At 42.9% G+C, this 18,398-nt stretch overlaps 2 protein-coding genes across 5 annotated transcripts in view; both read right to left on the bottom strand.

Annotated features, from left to right (window-relative positions):
- The window catches only part of prkar2aa (protein kinase, cAMP-dependent, regulatory, type II, alpha A), a 63,667-nt gene extending 61,812 nt beyond the window's left edge, over positions 1-1,855 (bottom strand). For all 3 annotated transcript variants that reach the window (XR_013964099.1, XR_013964100.1, XM_080764300.1), the window contains exon 1: positions 1,098-1,855. The gene's annotated coding sequence lies outside the window, so the exon portion shown is untranslated. The remainder of the gene's footprint in view (positions 1-1,097) is intronic.
- A 10,852-nt stretch (positions 1,856-12,707) lies between these two features.
- mgll (monoglyceride lipase) overlaps positions 12,708-18,398 on the bottom strand; it is a 48,509-nt gene continuing 42,818 nt past the window's right edge. For both annotated transcript variants that reach the window (XM_080764068.1, XM_080764067.1), the window contains 2 exons: positions 15,756-15,971; positions 12,708-13,109 (listed from right to left, as the gene is read on the bottom strand). In XM_080764068.1, coding sequence (XP_080620194.1) covers positions 12,975-13,109; positions 15,756-15,971 — 351 coding nt within the window. In that variant the 3' untranslated portion in view covers positions 12,708-12,974. The remainder of the gene's footprint in view (positions 13,110-15,755; positions 15,972-18,398) is intronic.

Here is an 18,398-nt window from a genome sequence, read left to right as displayed (position 1 = left end):
CGCATACCCTCTATATTGGACATTAGGCTAATCATAAATATTAATATGGTACTCAGGTACTGTCTTTAATCAGTACCTGAGTACCTGAGTTTTTACAGTAATTTGCATCCTGGTGGATTACAAGTGGTCATATCATCATTATACAGATGTAATTGCACTCCCAGGAGGAAGAAGAGTAGTGCTAACTCAGTCTTCCCCAAATATCAGGGGTCTAGTCCTCACTAGACTCCTCACCCCAAATAGTTGCCAGTCTGGGGCGGGGGGGACTTCTCAGGTGCCCACTCTTTTATTTTAATGAATGGAATAGCAGCCAATTTGACCAGAGCACTGTAACTTGCTAGCTGTGCTGGTACATTTTGTCCATGTGTGTGTGTGTCTGGTGTCTGACTGATGATGAGACAGCAGTGCTAACTAGTAGGTTGCTAGACAGGAGGTGGTCCGCAAACGCAAGCAATCAGCGGGTTGACAGTTGAATAGATTTTAGGGTTGTCAATGCCATTGATCAGAACGTTGTCACTGGCGACTGGACAATTGATATAGTGTTGAGCCCTGGAACACAGTTGCCACATCTGTAACCCGCCTGTCTGTCTGTCTGTGTGGGAAGACACAGGCCTAATGTTGGCAATGTGGATTAAAGATAACCCCAGAGACGTTCTGCTGTGTTGGTAGCTGGGGCTGTCAAGTTGCAGCAGGCTATATGTCATTACTAGCCTGTGAAGTGGCTACAGTGTTAACAGCAGTCTGCAGGATTAGCTAGCTCTTCTTATTAGCTTAATGTGTCACTCAATCCAAAGATTTGAGACATTGACCATCTGGCCCATGTATATAACTAATCTAGTTTATTAAGAAATGACTACAAGAAGCGTGGTGGAATCAGACTCTATAGCTGTCTTGCTGCTGCTATAGTCAAACGCCTTCAGGAGAGGCTCTACTACGTTACCGTTAGCAGTATAGTATGGCGGACTGACCGTGGGAGCTTATAAACCACGGTAAGTGGCTTGCTGGATAAACGTTGCCATGATGCAGGCAGAGAATTACAGTAAGCCGTTAGGGGAAAAGTAACTGATTGATTGACTCAAACTGTGTGCCACACTTACGTGTAAATGGACCTCCCCGGCTAAAGCAGCCAGTCCCCTCCTTATTCTCGGCGTCCTCCTCCCTGTTCTCTTTTATTTCGCCTCTTCCTTTTAGACCGTCTCCTTGCCAGTGTAGCGACCGTTACCCTATTTTTTCAATGAAAACGCGGCGTAACCGTTAGCGTCAACCCGGCTAACGTTTACTACTCCTCCTACTACTACTTCAATGTATTACTTAAGCCAGCACCGATGCTGGCAAAACTGGGGTGTGGGGGGGCTGAAAAAAATCAACTCGAGTTGTCCGCTGCAGCCTCTCTCTCGACCAGGCGACGGACTCCACACGCACTGGAGAGAGGGGAGGGTGGGACTTGTTAACGGCAGCGGTATGGGGGAAAAGCCAAAGCTGTGGCTAGCTAAAGCTAGCTAACTAACTAGCCTCACTTGCTAACTACTTGTTAGCAACTGAACTGCGTCCGCGAGACTCACACACACATGCACACACCACACACACCACTCAGCTGAAGCCGGGTGACAGAACCCGAGCCCGGCGTTTTTTTTGGGAGCCTTGTTGCAAAAAACAACCGAAACAAACCCTCTTTAAATTAAATTAAACTCGGGTGAACGAGAAAAGGGCGACTGAAAACGGGTTAATGGCTATAATAACGGCACGAAAAAAAAAGAATGGGTTATTAATAATTCCGTTTTCTGCCTCGCAAAGAGGCACTGTCTGTGGCTCCCACACGTACAGAGTAGCCGCTGGCGCTGGCACGAAACTCTGGCTGCTGTTCCGCTCCGCGCCGGGGGCGTGATGCGGCTTCAGCTGTGATGGCTGATTGACACGCGCTTCCACCAATCACGTGCATCTGCGTACATCAGCCAATTAGATGGGGTTGAAGGCGGGAGTGTATAGAGCAAATTCGTCCAACAGTCTTTCTTGGATGTGAAGAGGAAATTTCAATAAGTATTTGTGAATTTTGTGTGAATGGAGGATTTTGTTGTGTTTTGAATTTGTTTGTTTGTTCTGTTGTGTGTTGTTGCAACACTGTGGAACAGACTTCTATTCGTTAGAAGCCTTACCTTTACTTGTGGATTTTACATTTTACTGTGGATTGTCTATACTTCTGTAAGTTCATGACTTTAGTGACTAAATACCTGCTGCCATGTTGTTGCACATGGGCCCTATATTGTGCCACCCCTTACCCCTTATCCCTAAACTTATTTGCAATGTTTTACTATTTTGAAAAACATTTTAAAATAGTTAAATAGCCCATGTCTAATCTCACAGCTGAAATTTCTTTTTCTCAAAACGATGGAGCGTAATGTACCATTTAGCCACATTTTCTTTTTCTTCGTAGAACTTGAAAATGGGAAATAGGCCTACCTCAATAATTGTGTGTTGTGGCTTTTGAAGGCTATACTTATTCCTTTGAGTGTGACTGAATATTTTTCATTATTTCAGACAGTGACTCAACAGAATCTTGTGGGCTGAATCCGTGACAGTGCATTTACTTACTACCTTTCCCTTAAACCTGGTAGACATGGAGATTAGTCAACTAAAATTAAGCCCCCAAAGTTTCCCTCTATTTATTTGTTCCTTCCTTGATGATGACAGACTGTCTAGAAAGGCTGGCACGCACACACACACACGCACGCACGCACGCACACACACACACACACACACACACACACACACACACACACACACACACACATACACGCACGCGCACACACACACACACACACACACACACACACACACACACACACACACACATACACACACACGCACACACACACACACACACACACACACACATGCATAACTTGATACTCATTACTCACCTCAGCCACAGCATACATCTGAGTTGTGAAGTTATTTGTGTATGTGTGTGTGCGCGTGCGTGCGTGCATGTTGTTGTTTTGTCACAACTTCCATTAACATCAGCAACATGTTGTCTGTGTTACTTTTTCATTGCCTTTTTACTTTTCTCATCAGGAGGTGTGCCTAATACACTCATACTGCGGCCTATAGATCAACAGCATGCTGCTAAACGAGACAGATAAAAGGATACTGACACACATTCTCTTCCAACCCAATAGGCTGAGATGCTAAATAACAGCTTGCCTCTCTCCCCCTGCTGCCCTCCATCACCCCGCTGTCACAGAGGTAAAGCTGTTGCCATGGCCACAGTGAGCCCGGATTTAATTCCTTGAAGAACCAATATCTGATTGGTTCAGAGAGGTTTGTTCCAACTTACATGGAAATTAAAACGTGTGTCTTAGCCATCTGCTGGCGGATTGCTGCTGTATAAGCTATACAAACTGTAAAATAGGACTATTGTGTAACAGTTGATATATATTTTTTAATCCTCAATGTCAAAATGTGTCAAGAGTGTGGTAAATTGGCCATGATGTGAGCAGTAAGAGCAAAGTAGTTAAAATAGTCCATGCGAAAGATAAGGATCCTATTATGTTCTCGATTTCATAGTGTACATAAGCCAACATTATGAACTTCCTCTTGACATTCCCTAACCTCATGAGTCAGTTGCAAGTTCTGAGATTCCTGAGATTTATCGGCTTGTGAAAATGTATGTCCCCACTGGTTATGAACAAAATCCAACTCTGTGGAGGCTGAGTACCGTTTTTCCCATGAGAGCATATACCGGTAGTCTACGAGGGAAATGATGACAGATTATTGATCTGCACTTTCCTTGAACTGTACCCATTCTGCAAACTGTTAATAACATTTTCAATCAATCAATCCGGTCATGTCTATGTTCTTTATACTTCTATTATAACCCACCCTTTATAACCCTATTCAATATTTTCTGTTACTTGATAGCACGGTGAAAGCCTTTTCACTCTCTCTCTCTCTCTCTCTCTCTCTCTCTCTCTCTCTCTCTCTCTCTCTCTCTCTCTCTCTCTCTCTCTCTCTCTCTCTCTCTCTCTCTCTCTCTCTCTCTCTCTCTCTCTCTCTCTCTCTCTCTCTCTCTGGGATATGCCCCACTGTGGTGCCAAGGCTCCAGCTCCTATGTTTAACTCACAGCTAATAGCTTACATTTTCAGATAGGATTAGGAGGAGAGGAAACATTCAGAAGGCAGGAGATGTAAGGAGAGAGTATGTGTGAGAGAGGAAGAGTATATGATTGATTACCGGTATGTTAAGACTTTATTAACCGTTTCCAAATAGTACAGTAGTGTGATTATACAATGGTGTTAAAAGGATAACAAAAAGCCCTAAGGGCTTGTTTCCATGTGGACCTGTGTATTCAATTCATCTAGACATTTAAAGACAAACTATAATACAAGACATAATCAACACTATTAGTAGCAATACAACATAGCCTATACAGTATGTAGCCTACAGTGGGGGGGTTGCAGACAGGTGCTCTCATGGTCGGTTTTGAAGGGGGGTAAGATTAAGGAGTCACACTTTTTGATGTCTGTAGTTAGGGCATTCCACATTTTATAGTGGCATAGCAGTAGAACAAATTTAACCCCATGTTTCCAGGTGTGAGGCCAAAGTAGTAACTTGACCAATTTGTTTTGAGAGGTCCGAAGCCTTGTTTTTAATGCCTTTTAATGCTATTCTTCTACCATGAGGTGCATGCATGGTAGTCAAAATAATACCGAATTAATGCTCCAGCTTTGACCAGCTGTAGTGTCTTCACTCAGTGTGTATAGTGTTCCTACTCACCACTGAGGAGATCCTGAATAGAAATCTTTGGTTGTGATTATTTGTGTTGCCATTTTGTTCACTGCATGGAACCTGTCCTATAAAATACAACCCAGGTAGGTCATTTATGTTTTCCTTCCATGATAACTACATTAGCCTGCAGTCACCCATGAGTGTTTTGCTTGCAGAGGATAATTCTTAACCCAAAAAGAATGGATTCAATTTTTCCCAGGTGTAATGATAGCCTATAGTTTTGTTATCAGTGAGCCAGGTGCAGATTTTAATCAAGAGACATAAACATTACTAACCAGTAAGACGCCATAAAGGGGCGAGGTTGCGTGGACGCATCTGCCTGGGTGACGGCAGGGGGGTCAGATCAAAATATGGAATGAATTCTGCACTGGGCGTGTCTTGAGTGTACAGAGTTTGATGAGGTCAGATCAATTATGGAATGTCAGAACAGGTCAGCTCCATATATGGAGATCTAAGGTCGGCAGCAGGTGTCTTGAGTGTACAGGGTTTGATGAGGCACAGGTAGGGCCAGGCCCTAATTTTCAGGCCTGTTGAGAACTCTCAGTCCGAGGCGTGACGGACTGACGGCCATAATATGACATTATATTACATGGTGGCGTGACGGACTGACAGGTTTTTAAGGTTTTCATAGTAATCTGCGACCTAAGGTCGCAATAAACTAGTCCCCTGCTATGCATGACATAAATAATGACTACCAAAAAGAAATCCAGTCTCTAGGAGGGCATTGTCATCCTTGCCTCATTCAAGTCTGTGTGTAATATTATTGAATCATACTGCTCAGAACATTCATAAAAACCGTGTAGGCTTCAATGGAAATAAAAATGTGAGATTACACTGCCACCTGCTGGTTATGCATCTCCCCAGCAACCTGTTGTGAACTGACAAGGCAAGGCAACCACAAAATGGATCTGTCTGTATTTTAGCAGCATCATGCCATAACCTCCTGCTGTATAAAAAACGAACAAACAAAAAACAACTATGGAAACCAGTCTAGCCAGTCATTGATTGATTGATTGATTGAAGTATTTATTAACAGTTAGCAGAATGGGTACATTTCACATGAAAACACAACTCAATACAAAGACTGTTACTGTGTGGATGACACACTGATAAAGCATTACACTGGTTGACAACAGGGTCCACCATTTTCAATTCATCAGAACATGACATGAACCATGCTGATGATCAAACTCACAATTTCAACAGTCGTGTTGCATATTTAATTGGACTTTGTCTGGCAACCAAAACCTCCAAACTTAATTATTTTCTATCAATTACAGCAGTGGCTTTCAACCTTTTCTATATAAGGCCCGTTATTGGCATTTGATCCACGGACCACCATTAAATGATTTAGCCTTGCAGAGACCCAAAACTGAAGAATGCTTTGTTATCGTTGGCTAAGATTTTGTCCACAATTCAATGCTGTTGGCAAACATTGATCAAAAATGACAATTGTTCTACATTCTCAAATTGTGTAAATTAAGTAATGCAGATGTTTAACAATAATGCAACTCTTGAGAGCGTAAAATGAAACCAAATGGATCTGTATACGGGTCCATTTGGTTTCATTTTGAAATACACTCTCAAGAGTTACAGATCTATCTAAGGGTCCACTTGGTAACCGACTCCATCATGTATCTGGGGACCACCTGGAACCCCCCCTCCAAGGACCACTGGCGGTACCCGGACCACAGTTAAACCACTGAATTACAGCACCTCGACTGTGTAGTAGGCCTACTCTTCAATCAAAGTGAAGATGGCAAAGGCAAAACCTAACATGGGCGAACAACATGCTGCACAGGATGGAGGCAGATAGTCACAGCTTTAGGCTCCAGGGACCTCCCAGACGCAAAGATTTGAGTTAAAAACGTTCGTTGTGACAGATTGTATAAGATTTGCGCCACATATTCACGATAAAAAAAAAATAGCAGATCTACAAGCTTGTAGCACGGCACTCAGTGCCACGCTATGAGCTTGTAGATCTGCTATTTTTCAATAGCTAAAGTAACATAATAGTTAAAACACCAAAAGGGGTTCACCGTCTAGAATGGGTTAAGTTAGTTAAGTAGGCTACCGCTACACACACACACACACACACACCCCATGAAGCCAGGAATCCATGTAGATATTTTTGTTTTTGTCGCATTCCTGAGGCTATAATTCGATGCCCGCGGCGTCATCATCGGTCAATAGGAGTCAGTAGGAGACGAGCTTCACCGGTCATCAAATCAAAAACACCTCTGATATTTAGATAGACAAAATGTGGAAACACACCAGCTTGTAGTTGAACATATTTATAGTTTATTTCATAATAGTATGAACATAATTAACGTTCTAGTAATAAGTAGCTTGACTCTCAGTGATTCATAAGTACATTATTATATGTACACATTTAGTTGGTTAAAACATTTAGATAAAAAGGAAAACTCAGCAAAGTTATGTCAGAATCAAAACTTCAAGACAGATTTCCATAATCTGAATCTCTGATCTGAATGTGTGCTTCCCTGCTGCTTACAAAAGACAAATTCTGCATTTTCACAGATAACAATTCACATGTGCTTCCTATAAGTATTTCACTATATAGGCTATAGAATCTGAATAGTGTTATGTTGTCATTTGTCAACCTGCAATGACATTATAGGTCCGCTTTTTTAAATTATTTTTGCTCCATCTCTGTTTGGCCTTACATTCATATCAGTTTCATTTGTATTGACATTGCTTAAGCAAGCGCTTCAGCTGTACACCACATAGCTTAGTCTTCATTTAGGCCTATTATTGCTCGATTGACCGCAGAGACACAGGGAAACTTTTCTGAGCAAGGAAATTAATTTAAGAACAGTTTTGAGTGAAACATGCAAGCCCTCATCTGGATTTGCTTTTTCTTTCACTTGAATATGATTGAGTGAGCTTTAACTTCAAATAGAACGCAATATGGAATGAATTCAGGAAGCTATGAAACACAATATAGTACTTCTACACAGTGTACACTCGAGCAGAAATGAATGCTAAAAGTAATGGAAATATATTTCCAATATTTCTCAATGTTCTGAATGGAGAGAGAGAAAGACAGATGGCCAGACAGGTAGACAAGATCAAACAGGTAGACCAAATTGGGCAGACAAAATGTAAGAGGAAACAGTCGGTCAGATGGGATACAGTCACAGCCCTACTGACAAACAGACAGGCCATCTGGCAGACAGACGTAATGGCAAACAGGTAAAAAGGAAAATGGCAGAGAGACAAGACACATACAGTATACTGCATATAGACAGTCTAAAGATGGGCAGCGAGGCAAAGGGTAGACATACAGTGAGTGTCAGTCTGCCTCAGACAAACCGACAAGTACGGGAGGAGTTAGAGAGGACGCTAGACGGGCAGACGGATATATATAAATGTATGATCAGCAGACACTGCTGTAGCCAAGGTAGATGGATAGCTGGACTATAGACAGTAGACACACAGACATATGGACAGCTGGGAGGCCATACTGACTAGCAGACTGTATACATTACAGGTAATGAATGAATTATTCACCTAAGCAAAGTTGATCTACACACACACACACGCGCGCGCGTGCACACGCACACGTGCACACACTCACATGTGCACACACTCACACATACTGTCTGTGTAAGTCATGGGAATAAGGCACACAGCAACACAAACCACATTTCAAGAACAAACATATAAAACACCTCCATATTAAAAACAACAGGTTTCTTTTAAACAGTTACATTAAGTCTTGGTAATAAGAAGGAATCTGAGGATTATTTTCTCAGAAACAAGCTGCTGCTGTCATGTGAAAAACATCCTAAGGGTGCGGTGGACCAAACTTTAATTCTGCCTATGCAGGCGGATAGTGCCACTGCTTTTCAATGGGGATGTTTGTTGCCATTCGAGGATTTCTGAGAAAAAAACCCCCAAAACTATCCGTTCCCATTAAAATACATTGGCAGATTCAAAGATGGGTGTGACTGCACCCTATATCTAACCCTCTGAATTAGGGCTTTTACCTTTATCTTTAGGGACTTGGAGAGCTTCATAATAGGTCTACCTCCACAGGTGCATGGCTGTCACTCAGTATAAAAATAGGTCTATTTCAATGATTTCCTGAAAAGTCTTGTTTGCTTGTTTATAAGTAAAAACTACCTCTTCCCCCCCCCCCCCCCCCGACTTTTGTGAAATCCTTTCACACCAATATTATGAGAACAAATCTGAAAAGCCCATGTCAGAGGATTGCAAGGTTTTCTCCAGACAACAGCAATACCCTGGTTGTTGTGCACTTGTCAGAAGATGCACATGTGCACTCGACACTTTAAAACATTCACAGTCCAATGACAATTCAAAAATATATAATAAAACTGCGACGTCAGTTCTATCAACACAATACTGTGACTGAGATGTTGACAAAACAAGCGATTTATGCATTCTCTATAAAAATCAGGAAGGAATTGTCAATTTACTCAATGGTTGATGACTGTACATGCATCTGTCCTAGAAAAGCGAAAAAGCAGTGACTGCTTAGGTAGTCAAATTACTGAAAATGGCCTTATCTCTGTGCAAGAGTAGCTAGTTTATAAATGAGCTACAGGTTATATATATATACACCGGTGTATATATATATATATATATATATATATATATATATATATGCTAGTTATGAGCTTTGACATTTAAAAACACAGTTACTGCTTTTGGCCTTTGTAGGGCAGTGTCTTCTCCAAGGTTGTCCTCCTTCAGTATTAATAATATTAATCGTGCAAAAGCAGTAAAAAGTATTCACGTAACTTGTTAATGGTATTCAGTAAAAAAGTGCGTTTGTCATGCTGTATATCCAATGTGTTCAATGCCTACTGTATATAGACAAATCCGCACAGCTGTGCCCTGAAGGCCAGATGTATGCAATCAATGCTGCGGTGTCAGCTGCACTTAATGTGAGACCACAAGCTATGATCAGCCTGTGCAGATTTGTCTATAATAAATACTATAGACAAGATAAATAAAAGGCTTTTTCTTTTTTTGTAAAACACAATAGACTTCTGATTTTGTAAATATTCTTCAAGTGTTAAAAGCAATGCCATTTGTGTGTGGTACTGTACAGTGTATTACAATTATATCAAGCAATCAAGAAGCCTTCAAGAAGCCTTCCCACTTGAGATCTATATCAATATTATTGTTTTTGAAATTCATATTAGCTGAAGAGTTTTGTTCCAAAATGCACAACATTTTGAACATAGTGATTATATTTTCTCTTACATTATGGAAATCGTCCTTGGTGTAGTTCGGATGATATTTTTCCACTCAGGATATCTCTATTATATGTTTTAGAAATTACTTATATTTTTCAAACTGGATTTGGAAGAGACCCCTTCCAGTTCTTATTATACGTGTGGTTGAGGAGCCACTCTTGTGAACCACTCATCAGTATAGAATTCATTCTGTTCTAAATAAGGTGTCGACAGTAACTTGGATTGCTTACGCCGTACAGAACATTCCAACTGTATACAGCCATGTTCTAAATCACATTGACTCTCCACACAGTAATGTATAATGGTGACAAAAATAAGCCTACATACAGTATGGGGGAACGAAGGCCAAATTCGAAACGAATAACTTTAAAAATCCCATATCTTGATGGCTGAAATGCATGAATAGTAGATGTGCGTATGCACTGCGCGGACCCAAAATAAACAATTAGACCAGGGACTCCAGGCAAGTGCAATTAACTCCAAGGCAGACCCAAGAACAGCACAATCAGCCTAAACCCTACTGCAGTTCTGTTAAATGGCCACTAGGGGAAGTGTAGGATGAGGTTGTAAAAGGCAGGCTGAGAGACAGACAAGACAGTACAGGATGTTTGACTCTGCACTGGAACAACAGCCTCTGTGATAGGCAGTACAAAGAACATTGGTCACCACGGCAACTGAGAGGGGGGGGGGGACTGGGAAAAAAAGGAATGGAGATAGGGCAGAGGGTAAGATGGGGGGAAAGACAGAAAGAGAGAGAGCGATAAAGAGAGAGAGAGAGGGAGAGAGAGAGGGAGAGAGCAGTGGGGGTCAGAGACAGATACAGTAGAGTGCCAAAGAGGGAGATATAATGGCGACGAACAGGAGGAAGCCATAGAGAGAAAGAAGAGACAGGCAGAGCGCATGGGAAACGAAGGAGGCACACAGAGTAGGTCCAAACTAGGAGAGACCCTGAGTGAGAGCCACAGACAGGCATGGAACCAAGTGTGGTATAGTCACAGAACAGAAGGGGCCTGCGTCCATGCCAACGCCTGCCAACCTGCTGCTGCTGCCGTGGTGACATGTTAGCAGCGATCACCGTGGATACCATACCCTGGCCTGGCCTGTCTACCTTTGGGGCTTCTCTCTGCATGACTCCCTTTGAACTCCCTTTGAAGAAAGGTCTAGAGAGTGACAAGTCTGGACTGAGTCGATTTCCCCCAACAGGACATGCTTGTCCACAGTATGTTCTGTTCTCCCTGGCTGGGACCCAAAAGTCACGCTTGATGCATGTCCAATGCCACGCTGGAGTGATTTATTGAACACAGGGCTTGAAAGCATACTGGCCCTCCAATTTGACCCCCGTTTTAGCTTGATGTTTAGATTGACTGACTGGAGTGACATTAATCACTTCCTGCATGTAACAGACTAAATATTGATATGTATCGGCTGTGTACGTACAGTATAGTATAGATAACTTGTGGAATGGTCTGGCCTAGAATGGAACGGGATATAACAGAATTAAAAGCACATGCCGGCATGTGTTTGTGCAGGTCTGTTGCAGCCAGCCAGCCAGCCAGCAGGCAGCCTTGGGGCTGCTTACACAGGCCCAAAGGTTGCATTGGCTTCTGACAAATGGCAAAACATGATTATTACAAATGGAAAAGGGGTAATTCAGAGTTGTATTAAAAGTCGTTTACATAGACAAAAAGAAAAAAAGAGAAAGAAAAAAAGAAGGGTGCTATAGGGTTATCCTGGTGGTGGAATGAGTTCACACCAATAGGCTCAGAGACCTAATGTGGTCAAATTGCTCTCATGGTTTCCCCTCTTTCTTTATACATTCTCTTTCCAGAAATAAGATTAAAAAAAGCACGTGTCTACCCAGGTTTTAGATTGAAAAGACCTGTTGAGGGTGGATTTTGTATACTTTCATTAAAAATGACAAATCCATGTCGACGCAAGTGATGTGCAATCTGCAATGCAGTGAGTATACCCTACTCACTGCACTACTCTGATTGCCGGGTCCATGTTGCAGTCTAAAATGCTAAATGAAGAACATATTTAACTCTAAAGGATAGCCTCTGTGACCAAAATAAATAAACCACTACTTTGTGCTTTCAACTATGACCCCACAAGGTCAAAGGTCACAGTGACACTGATGTTTCAGTTTTTCCCCGGTCACCATCAAGGGAGGGAGAAAAAAACGAGAGTTAGAAATCTCCCTGCATCTCTGCACTTTAAGTGAAAGAAAGTGGGGATAATTATAAGCTAAGATGGACTAGAACAATCACAAATGTTGTGTTTGTGTAGAAGGTACAGGTCACTAGTGGTCAAATGTCTTCTGGGCCAAAGGACAAAAAGGTTTGTGTTGTCTGTGTGTCCCAGCCAGGTAAGACAAACAGTCACAGATATTTACAGTAGAACATTTCTACTCACTCAAGCACAGCTTCCAGTAGTATCACAAGGTACATTTCAGGTCATTCATATGACGACAGCGAAGCCAAATGTGAGGTGGAAGTAGAGGAGGAGGAGACTTATTTAGGTCAGACATGTGGAGAGCTCAGTGTGGTGAGGAGAAAATGGCTTCTCCTGCCCCGGGATTGAAACACCCACTAGAACTGTATATTGTACAGATTGGTAATATGCATCTGTAGGGCCTCTTGACATTTTGTTACGCACATTGGACTACAGGTCCAGAGAAAAAGAGTGTATGCTCTTCTACAGAAGGATGTGGGCACACTAAACACTTCATATTCCCACCAACCAATAGCTAACGTAACTCCCACGAGAACAGATGGCTATAGGTTAGATGCCCAGAAAATGAGGGTAAACACAAGTGGGTATACAATATACATGTACGTACAACCCAGCGACAGACATGGGTATCCCTGTGGCTTCTCCACGTAGCAGTATAGCACAGGCCTCCACCCCGGGGGGCGACAGGTGAGGAGAAGTGGAGGGGTCTTAGGAGGAATTCTGCTGGAGCGTGGAGGGAACAGGAGGGAGGTGCTCTGTGATCCAGCCGGTCACCTCTTTTAGCACGGACTCCGCCACCTCCGGGAGGTCATGGTGGAGGGCGTGGTATCCTCCCTCATACACCTGAGAGAGAGGAGAGGAGAGGAGAGGAGGCGAGAGAGAGAGGGAGCAAAGAGAATGAGAGGCTAGCTATGCCTGGCTGCCTGGTACAATCACGCTTTGTTCTCTCCATTCTTTTCATTGTTCAGGACTCCCACTCAAGAGCCAATAATCTTCCAGGACATTTTTACACAACCCACACCTATATTATTATGATAAGACCACATTGTACAATGCATAATTATGCTATGGTTTGGGATGGTTTAGAAAGCGGCATGCCAACAAAAGTCGTTAATATGCATCCATTCCAGTTGCTGTGCTGTGCTGCACTTCTGTTTGAAAAGTGCAATGCAAATAGTTATTATAGTTAAAATATAGTAGTTATAGTTAAAAGTTATTATAGTAATAATAATTCGTATTATTATATTGCAACTGTAGGTCGCAGTTTCTATGAAAACCTGAATTTCCCATCAGTCGTGTTGTGTCACGTCACGCCTCCATATATAGTTATGCCTCGTGACACGTCACGAGGCATCACGCTTCATGACACACTCCATATATGGCTGTCTCCATATGATGATCTGACATCATCAAAATGTCCATCTGACATCTGTCACTCGTGCTTCTCAACTGTACCGTATTAAGAAGCTCATATTATTACGGTATTAACAATAAGAGTTGAAAGCAGAATATTATAACCAGTACAAGGAAGGTCCTTTTAACTGTTCTGGCTTTCACTCTGTTACGAAATATGTCATCAAGTGCCAAGCTTCTCAAGTGCTGTGAACCGTCACCGCAGGAGTGGCATTTCTGTTAGAGGTGTGTCAGCACAAAACCTGTGCAAATGAGACTGATGCAATATCGCCTTTGACAGCTACATCTAACTAACTGCTAAATGGTGCATTTACTGTACAGTACAGTATATAGCTCCTTTATCCAAGGTGCGGAGGAAACCATATGGCCACTCTACCATCTGAGCCGGTGACGCCCCAACTAACAAACAAAGTAAAAGCCAAAGTCATACGATTTGTCACACACGTTACCGCAGTGAAATTTGTTCTCCGCATTTGACCCATCTCTTGGAGCGGTGAGCCGCAGCGTGTGCAGCGTTCACATATCAATTGATTAGTTGATTTGACCCCCTCAATCCAACCCTTTGATGCTGAGTGCCAAGCAGGAAGGCATCAGGTTCCATTTTTACTGCCTTTGGTATGACCCGGCCGACAGACACTCTAACCACAAGGCCACTGACTAGTCAAACAAATATTATTTCCCTCTTCCCCTTTATTGGGAAAACTACACAGACTGGATAGAGGACACATGGACCGAGTTGATGAAATAAAATGCATTAAAACTGTATATACAGTAATAGTATATATATATATATATATATATATATATACATATATCTTCTTTACTATCTCCTTCATCGTACTTATAATGAACCATGTGATGTGGCTTTAGAAACACCACTTCCTTCTCTGGAAGCTCAGAGGAAGAAGCATGTCTTCAGAGTGTCACATGGTCTCCTCCTGCATCCCACTTGCTGTTCATTCAAACAAATGAACACTCACACGTTGTGTGAGGGAGGAGGGGATGTCGAAACAAATTGAACGGAGACAGCCTTTGATGTTCCTACGAGACTACATGCACGAAACAACAGGGAGGCGCTTGCGTTACATTGCGTCGCGTTTGCCGGCAATGAACAGATGGGATCACTCCCAAGTGTGAACTTCACCTACTGTACAGTACAGTACGGGTCTCGATGGGGATTCCCTTGATGGTGGAGAGCATATAGGGCCAGAATTAGCCTGAACGAGATCTAGTCTTGGGAAATAGAACGGACTTCACATCAAACATCAAACACAGTCAGGTCATTGCTGTAGCCTTGCAATACATGTCTGTATAATTATAGTGCTGCCTGAGGGCCGGGCTAATTGGCTCCACAACGATAAGCTGCCAATTAAATCCATTTAGACCTGAGGCCGATAAAATAAAGGCTTTTAAAACCTGACAGTTTTCTGAAAAACCTATGTTTCTATATCACTGGAAAAGAGGGAACCCGCACACTCATATGCTCCAAAAGGTACATTTATTGACGACGTTTTGAGCCAAGGCTCTTCATCTCGTCAAACTCAAGATGTGAGTGATCCACCCACTTAACTTTTTGAACCCAGCACCTCCACAAAGTGATGTGCGTATTTTACTATAGTTTCTCTATGTCAGTGGTGCTCAACCGTTTTCATGTCAAGGACCCCCAGAATTACCTGTATTTGGCCACGGACCCCCATCTGAAAATATGTTTGAAATAATATTTGAGTTAAAAACGTTCGCTCTGAAAGAATATATTCAAAGATTTGCGTCACATTTTCACAAAAGGGGTTCCCATCCTGAATGTTAGATCCATTTTTCTGCATGTCTGCGCAGCATGCCCTTCGCCTCACCTTCAGAGGAAAAAAAACCCCGGTAAATACGGAACTCCCCCCTAGCTGCGTACGGTTCCGTTCCGTCCCCCAGTGTGGCCTGATTATGTTAGAGAATCACAATTATTGTGCATAATCTCCAAAGAGACGTCTGAAGACGTGTTGGGCACAAACAAGTGTTAAATCACATAAAATGTCATGATGGTGGCAGCCCCAAGTAACTGAGGTGGATGCAACCTCTGGTCACCTTGAGCTTCTTGTCTCCGCTCTGGGCCGTGTCGTACATGAGCCTGGACCCTCTGATGTCACACAGCTTGTCTGCGTCGCCGTGCAGGAGCAGGAAGGGCCAGGCGATGGACGGCAGCTCCCTCTCGATGCGCGCCGCCGCCCCCATCAGCTGCATGCCGAAGGACACGCGCACTCCTCCATGGAAGTTCAGCACGTCTGCATCGTACGCCTCCACCTGGGAGGGAGGGAGGGGGAGAGAGAGAGAGAGAGAGAGAGAGAGAGAGAGAGAGAGAGAGAGAGAGAGAGAGAGAGAGAGAGAGGTGTAGGGGGAGGGAGTGTCAGCGCATGGGGGAGTTTTGGGGAATTGATGTAGGAGGAAGAGAAAACAGAAGATGGGGAGAGTTGTGGAAGTTGGAGAAAGAGTTATAAGCAGTAGGAGGGAAGATGGAGAGATGTTTGGAGGATGGTGAGATGGTTCAGAATGGATAGATGGTCGGGGGAGAGAGAGAGAGAGAGAGAGAGAGAGAGAGAGAGGTTAAACAGTTAAACTGTGGGCCTGACCTAAATTATATGTGCTGAGCACAGTCCGTCATATATTATATTATGCATATCTCTGCTTAACCTCATAACTCCAAAATGTTAATTACAGCCTCAAAGTTGGTGTTGTAACTTTATATATTGTCAATTACTTCCATGAAAGTGGGAGAGGTGGTGAGTTAGTTGCTTTAGCAGACATTTTGAGGGTCCAATGGAGTTAAGGGGTTTTGTCCAAAGCACTTTTTACTACTTGGTTCAATATTTTCGAAACAACACACAGACGTGTTCAATAGCACTGATTTATGCCAAAAAACCCCCCCTCAAAAATGGAGTTATGAGGTTTCCTCCCGACAGCAACGATATCCTGCGTGTCCTGTTGTAAAACGTACATGGAACAAACGAGTCCCGTACTTTATCAGCAGCGTTAAATATTTATTGAATTGTACTGGGCTGTCGCTGCACCACCTCCATCTGCTTCCATACTTGGCAACAGCGTGCCTTCTGATTCTTCTCGTGCCTGTAAATACAGGCTATATATATTATACAGGCCCACTTGAGTTAGCCAGAAGGTAATACACACACTTCAGAGGTTTATCTGAGGTTGTGTGATCTGCTGCTTTGGGGAATGAATAGTATAGTCACTGTAGTGCAGTGGTTCCCAGACGTTTTCATGTCAAGGACCCCCAAATGGACATTTATTAGGCCACGGACCCCCATTTGAAAAGATATGCCAGTGACCCCGATAAGAGAGGATTTTTACGGCTCTAGCAGCGATTCAGAAACATATTATATATTGAAATTGTATTTCATTTAAAGGATAGCCCCTTGAGATGCAGCATCTCGTTGTAGAGGGGGTCCTCTAAAACAAGATTATTATTCATTTCATGGACCCCCAGTTTCACACGCATTAGGCTACGGATCCCAATTTATATTGTAAAACCACTGTTAATTTAACTCTGAGAGTGTTCATTTGTACACTCTCAGAGTTACAGACCCATAAGGGTCCATTTGGTTCCAAACTATCATTTAGCTGTGGGACCCCCTGGAACTCCCCTATTTTGACACATGCTACTACACCAAAAGGGGTTCCCGCCCAAAATGGGTTAAGGCTATGGAACTGATTGGCTTCCTGCCTCGCATGAAATGCAGACCAGCCTCTCCTCTGTAGCGAAAATAAAAAATAATGTTTTACCTACTCACCAATACAAAGACAGGTTGTGTAATTAGAAAGCCTACGTTCCCTTAGTGGATGCACCTTGAGCCCCCCCACCACACGGATAAATGCACTTTTTGGCCAGAAAGGCATTTTGGTTTTTTTAGTTGCTCCCTCTACCGATATTGCCAAGAGTAAACCCTCATAGAGAAGATTTTTCCTTCGGGTGAAATAAAAATCCCTTTCTGGCCAAAAATTGCATTTATACGTGTGGTAGTGCACACGTATAAATAAGGACAGTAGGTCCTTATTCATGTATAAGGACAGTAGGCTTTCTAATTACACAATCCGTCTTTCTATTGGTGAGTAGGTAAAACATTATTGTTGAGTGGTACGCAGCTACAGTATGAACCGGGCCAGCACCCTGCCTGTGGTCCTGTGGGTCTGGAACTTCTGGGGACACCCGGAGACCCCTACACAGAGTTGCACCACTCACTTCACACGGGTGTGATTTTTTATTTTCGCTACAGAGGTCTGGCATTTATGCGAGCTCCAGAAGTCGACAGTAACATAGCTCTAAATGCGACGGCATTAGAGCTGTGGACCAGAGCTAACCTTCACCCAGCTGATTTTACAATGTTTTTTTAGGACATACTACAGTAAATGAAAAGAAATGTCATTTTATTCTGCGAGTGACACTGTTGTGTGTCAGTATAAATTGGTCTTCATTGTTCCTGCTCTCTGTCTGAAAGTCTATATTTTCCAAAAGGACTGGAGTTCTGAGACTGTGCAGGTACCCACAGAGAAACACCAAGCTACACACGCACGCACGCACACAGTTGTATAGTTGATGTACAGCTGTCTTTGCTTGTTGAACAAGTGAGACACAGGGGGTCACTCACACACACACACAGCTAGACATGACAAAACCTCTGTGGTTTCGAACCAAGTCAAAGAAAATCTATTCTTGAA

Source organism: Protomyctophum bolini, assembly GCF_963924005.1.
Source record: "Protomyctophum bolini genome assembly, chromosome: 5".
Classification (NCBI taxonomy): domain Eukaryota; kingdom Metazoa; phylum Chordata; class Actinopteri; order Myctophiformes; family Myctophidae; genus Protomyctophum; species Protomyctophum bolini.
The sequence above is the reverse complement of the archived record's forward strand: the minus strand, read 5'-3'. Positions and strand labels throughout refer to the sequence as shown.